Source organism: Nipponia nippon, unplaced genomic scaffold, assembly GCF_047370975.1.
Source record: "Nipponia nippon isolate SJK-2023a ecotype South Korea unplaced genomic scaffold, ASM4737097v1 scaffold_5, whole genome shotgun sequence".
Lineage (NCBI taxonomy): Eukaryota > Metazoa > Chordata > Aves > Pelecaniformes > Threskiornithidae > Nipponia > Nipponia nippon.
Window position 1 is genome coordinate 22,492,523 of NW_028262369.1, and position 6,000 is coordinate 22,498,522.

Genomic DNA, 6,000 nt, shown 5'->3' on the forward strand with positions numbered 1-6,000 from the left:
TCAGTTTGGGGGTGCATGTACTGTACTATATATACACACACACACACTGTATGATACATACAGGCTACTGCTGTTGGCTCTGCAGCCTGGAAGGAAAGCGTATGTGGACACAGGAGACCAGAAGGAGAGAAACAGAGTAATTCCTTCTTGGTTTTTACCACTCCTGTCGGTGCACAGGGCGAGTACACCCCTGTTGTCTCACCCGGGACAGCGCCTCAACAAGCCAGCACAGAGTGGAGGGTCAGCCCCACAGAGTAACCAGCGGCTGCTAATAAAACCAAAGAATTTGGTGACAACAAAGAAAGCCACCCTCTGCTCACAGCTGTCCCTCCTTTCCCTTTCGTCCTCACCAGAGACTTTGATATGATCATCCAGTGACCCTGACACCGCTTTAAGCCTTGACCATGGCTGACAACTGTAAAGTTAAATATTTCAGTATTCTTGTCTCCCTGCAAGCTCTCCCACAAGGAAAGCCCCTGCAAATTTAGCTGGGGCTGGAGCCGGAGCCAAGTCATTTCTTCAGCACAGACCATCTTCATTTTGGTCTGCAAGATGAGTCAGTCCCATCCACTTTTCTCCCCATTCATCCAGGTTATAATCAGAGTACATTTTAAGCTACATTTTGAGCAATTAAAGAGGAAAGCTCAAAGTTTCAAAGGCAGTGCTTCACAACCCCTGCTTGAGAGGAAAATTTGCCTCTCAGCACAGCTGTTAGGAGGCCAACCTTACCTGTACCTCTTCCATTAGTCTATTTCCTAATAGGCGAGCCATGAAGGCCAGAGGAATTATCTAGCTACAACCTTCTATTAAGCCTGTCATTTCACAGAGATACAGGCCAGGATTATTTCCAAAAGCCTATGATAGAAGTTATCTAGTTTTTTTCCAAGTTTCTGACTGAAATAAAAAAAAAAAACAAAACACCTTTTAAAATAATTTACTTGACATAAGCGTACACTATTCATACTATTAAATGTATGGTTTAATGAAAAACAGTCCATGTTCCTCTTTTAAAGGTGCAACAAAAATTTGCTGTTCCTAGCTCAACCACTTCTCAGTAGGAAACTGGCAGAGATCACTTCCATATGTTGTACAAGAAAATCAGCCATCTATTTCAAAGGCTTATATAGTCATCAGTATGCCATGGGTGCTATTGCAAATGCTTTAAAGCTCTCACTTTCAAAACGAGTAAAAAAAATGCCCACCATCAAGAGCTTTAAATACCCCATAAAGTTATGGTCCATCACTTGCTCTCCCATCATAGGCACGGCAAGAAGTAAGAGCTGTCACTCAGATATCTTAGCCCTATTGCTCCTAGATGTTTGAAGGAAAGAACCACTATTTTGGTAACTATACGTATTTCATTGTACTATTTCAAAGCAGAACGTGAAACACCATCTTTCATTTGTTCCTGGAAGTAAGAAGACAAATAGTTAATTGTGTTAACAGCAGCTGCTGTGTTAGTTTCTCCCATGCATTACCTACCCTAGACTGAAAAGAAAGCAACCACAGATCCCCAGAACCACATACACCTCAAAGAAGAAAAGTTGTAATTATCTAATCTATTGAAGATAAAGGCATTTTCACTTCCTGCTGCCATATAAATGTCCAGATAGAGCAAAGAGATTCTGATATCAGCACTAATTTAAGCATAATTAACAATATTTGGACCAGAACACAAAAATATAGTTCAGAGCAGCTCAAGACATCTCTTTTCCTACTTCTATTGCATCATTCTAGGCTGATTTTTACAAAGGTATTATTTTTTTTATTAATCCTGGGTCCAACAATAGTCACGAACAAAAAAATAGTGCTGTACATGATCAAAAAGCAATGTAAGCTATGCGTCACCAGCATTAGCTCCTTCTCTGTTCAAAGTTCAGTATCGCTTGTGTAAACTTTACACAGGAATTGGGTAAAAACAGATATCTACAGGTAACTCCCAGGACAAGATGAATGTACTACTGGACCAGACAGGACTATCCAATATCTTTCCTAGTGAGAATGCTGAACTTACCAGAATTCCTAACTTTGTTGTAAGAAAGAATACAAATTTTACAAGAATAGTTACAGGGAACAGAAGTTAAATAAAGGAGAATAATTTAAACTTGTAACTATAGCTCTACCCTGGAGAGAGTAAGTTAACACAGCAAGGACAAATGGTTTTATGCATGGCTGGGGAAGTATCCATACAAACGGAAGGAATCAGGGCCCATTTTAACACGACTATCTTAAGATAAGGCGTTCTGAAACCACCAACTTTGCTGCTGCTGCGTACAAGAAATTTTCCAGTTTCATATGTAAATAGTATGTTCCTCTCCATGCTGACCACTGTACCAAAAACTTCAGTCAGGAGGGTCCATCTCATAACAAAAACATCCGATTTAAAACAAAACACAACAGATATGACAAGCAAGGAGGACGGCAATGAAAGTAAGATCATTTCTTTTTACAGGCCGGCTGAGAAGTCATACAATCCACTGGCATATCAGCATGGGAAACATTTTCCGCACAGCCTGAAACAGGCACGGCTGGTGATCCACAAACACCTGCTCAGTGGGCACGGAAAATGTACTGGAAGTTTTCCTTTTCCTCTGGAGCTGCCTTTTTTTTTTTTTTTTCCCCCTCTAGTTTCTTGTCTTGACAACTTACATTTCTTCATGTCTCCTTTCTGAACTACAAAAAAAGGGCTGACGTGAAAAGAGGACTGCAGTTCGAGGCAGGTCTACCTGCCCAGTTTGAACATCAGCAAACAGAGGGTGGTACTGGTGACTAAGAGTGCCAAGTCTCTACAACCCATCCTGGACCCAGCGGAGTAGCACAACCCTGACACCACTAAACTCAACTGTAAAATTCTCACCGACTTTTATAGGCACAAAGGGACTAGATGAGCAAATGTTGCAAGATCGGAGCCTTACATATTAGTGGTTTCCAATGAGCAATTTCAAAGCCTATAGGAACTCAGTTGCCAGGATCTCCTATTTTTCCTCAAGTAATGTAGCACACACACATACAGGTTCTGGAGTTCTTTTTCTTGTTCCCACCCTCCCAAAAAAAACAACAACAGCTGTTAGTTAATGGGAAACAGGAACATAATACTGCAAGCATACAAACTGTCCCTGACTTCTGCAAGCACTCCGCTACAGCTGTTTTTAAATATTTAAAAGACCTCTACAAACATAAAAAATATTTTAGTAATAATGCCTACACACAGTGTCTCCTGGCCTGCTCTTTAAGGATGCTGAGGGCTTTCCAGTCCTGTTGGTTTTGGCAAGACCAGTGGTTTTCAGTCAGCCCTCCTGGGCATGGAATTTCATTGCATTTGTTTCTCATGTAGTATATTAGTAAACATTATTAATAAAGAGTTCAGAGTAAATGGAACATACAAAATAGCAAAGAATAGGACTTGAATAATTTTGCTTTCTAATACTAAAGCTTTGACAAAGGCAATCCAAGTTGCACGTCTCCCCACACAGAACTAGTACAGCAGAACTAGCAGCAGAGCTACCCTTGTCTCACTCGTGCACGACTGCCAGGCAAATGCACAGCTACAAAACCAGGCTCCAAGTCTGCTGATGGAGCCTCTTCTGAAACTCAACAGCAAAACATCCCAAACTCTAGAGAGTTTCTCCAGGTTGTACAATCTCTCTTGACTGTACTGAAGCTACCCCCTCATTTCACAAACACCCACGCTGCTCAAAGACAGGTTGCCTTCGGCAGCCCACCGCAGAGACGGAGGGCAGGGGATCCAGCCGCACAGCAGCTGCAGTGGCTCCTGCATCTCCACTACCACAGCACTGAATGCAGTACTCAAGTTTGTGCACGCTCATGACGCACAATTTGAGAGACTTAAGTTTCATAAATATTCCTGATTTTAAGTCAGCAATAGAGAAAAGCTTTTTAATAAACACCATCAGTGTTCTTCACTGATGAACATACATTGTTTTTCCTTACATGCAGCTGTAAGCAGAGCTCCTGTAATTACCTGGCACTTAAAGCTCCTTCATATTATAGCCACCCTTGGTAGTTAAGGGTTCTCAGTGTTTTCATTATAAACTCTATTTATGAATGCTGTGTCAATAATTAACATTAAATTTCCAAAGAGCTCTTCAATCAGAACAGACTATAACGGCTTCTGCAGCATCAGTGACTCGCAACCCACATTCACGGAGATTTCTTTTTTCTTTTGGTTCAGACACTAAGCCTCAAGAGGAAAAAAAAAAAAAAGCCCTGATTTGGGTACACCATGCCAACCTCCAAAGTTGCCCGGTCCCTTCGAGAGCTGAGGTGTGAGGGAAAGGACCACACTCACCCACCGGCTGCGCTCCGCTCTCAACGCGTATTTCGGCAGGAGCCAGCCGCTTTTACCGTGTGGCAGCCCGAAGCCGCCCCGCTTTCCCCGCCAGCGGGCGGGAAGGAGCCGGCCCGCCGGGCGGAGCGGGGCCTCCCCGCCACGGACAGACCGCCGCCCCGCCGGCCGCCCCACGGGGGGAAGGCAGCGTCCCGCGGAGCCGGCCGGGAGCGGGGGAGGGAGAGAGGGAAGCGGACAGCGGCCCCCAGCCCCGCGGCTGCCTACGCGGGGAAAGCCGCAAGAAACCTAAATTAAAGGAACAAGCGGGGAAAAAAGTAAATTCACCGACCCGCTTGGCTTCATTCCCGGAGGCTTAACCGACAGCCGAAGTTATGCCGCGGTGGTCACGTCTCGCTGCTCCGCCGGGCGCCTTCGCCCCCCGCACCGCCCCAGCCGGGGAGCAGCAGGGCCCCCGGCGGCGCTGCCCGCGCCCGCTCCCCTCAGCAGCGGCCGCAGCGCCCGCGCCGGCGCCGGACGGTGCTGGCCGCGGCCCCGCCTCGTCCTAGCGCCCGCCCCGCCCGCCCCACCTCAGGGCTCGCCGGCGGCGGGGAGAGGCCGATTCCCCCCGCACGGCCCGCAACCCCCGGGGGCCGGGGCCGGGGCCGGGCGCGGGCCCGCGCTCTCCTCACACACGAGGTGCCGGGGCGGAGGCTTCAGAGCGCGGCCCGAGCGCCCGGGCAGCGCAGGGACGGGGCGGTGTTTCCCCCTGCGTATTTTAATGTAATTTCTCACAAACAGCACGTCACTGAAAGAAATGAAGTTTAAGCCCCCAAACGGCTGGCAGCCAGCGAGGCGGGACGCCTGTTAAGCGAGGGCCGCGGACAGGCAGGGCCCGCTGGGTACGGGGGGAGGCCTCGGCGGGGCAGAGGCGGCGGGTCCCCCGGCAAGGAGCCGCCGCCGCCGCGGGTTGTCCCGCCGCACCGCGGGCCCCGGCCAGGGCCACCCCGCCGTCTGTTCCCCTGCTCCTTCGGCAGCTGCTCCGCGGGCTGCCGGGGGGTTAAGCTGTAGTGCTTCGCCCCGAGAAGTAGGTTAAGCCAGATGGCATCGCTTTTCTTCTGTAAAGCGCACAAATCCAAGCGCTGTCACAGAAAAGTTTCGGCGCATCCTTCCAGGTTGAACCTTGCGTTGTTGCTTCCCTGCACAGCCGTCGTGAGGCTGCTGCTTCGCATGGGAGGCGTTGCAGGAGTTTGTCCAGGATCAGTTCAGGGAGAAGGGAGAGAGAATATCCAAAGTTTTCCCCTTCTAACAGGCTAACACATTGTGATTATTATAGAAGGAAATTCAATGGCAGGTTTTTTTTGTTTTTGTTTTTGTTTTTTTTTTTTTTAAATGCAGCGTGGCACTATTTCACCTAAATAGAGGACCTTCAGGGAACAATCCATGCTGCCCGGATCCACACAAACATTTGTTAAGAATTTAATGAACATTCAGTTTAATTATTCCAGTTAGTGGTTTTAACAGTGGAGGCTGTACAAAATAGCCAATGGTTGATGTAAAAGGTGACATAAACCAGAAGTATAGGGAATGCTTTCTGGCTGTTGAGCCTATTGGTTGTATTTCCCATGGATCTCTGAGTTTTCACAAAATTATAAACGTTGTGAATTATTATTCTAAACACAAACATGTCTACTTGTCAGTAGGACAAAGATTAG

At 47.2% G+C, this 6,000-nt stretch overlaps 1 protein-coding gene across 3 annotated transcripts in view; it reads right to left on the reverse strand.

Annotated features, from left to right (window-relative positions):
* LEPR (leptin receptor) overlaps positions 1-4,796 on the reverse strand; it is a 43,212-nt gene extending 38,416 nt beyond the window's left edge. For all 3 annotated transcript variants that reach the window (XM_087734349.1, XM_087734348.1, XM_087734350.1), the window contains exon 1: positions 4,638-4,796. Coding sequence is in view for 2 of the 3 variants with exons in the window: in XM_087734348.1 (XP_087590474.1) it covers positions 4,638-4,651 (14 nt within the window). In the remaining variant the exon portion in view is untranslated. The remainder of the gene's footprint in view (positions 1-4,637) is intronic.
* Between the last annotated feature and the right edge of the window lie 1,204 nt (positions 4,797-6,000).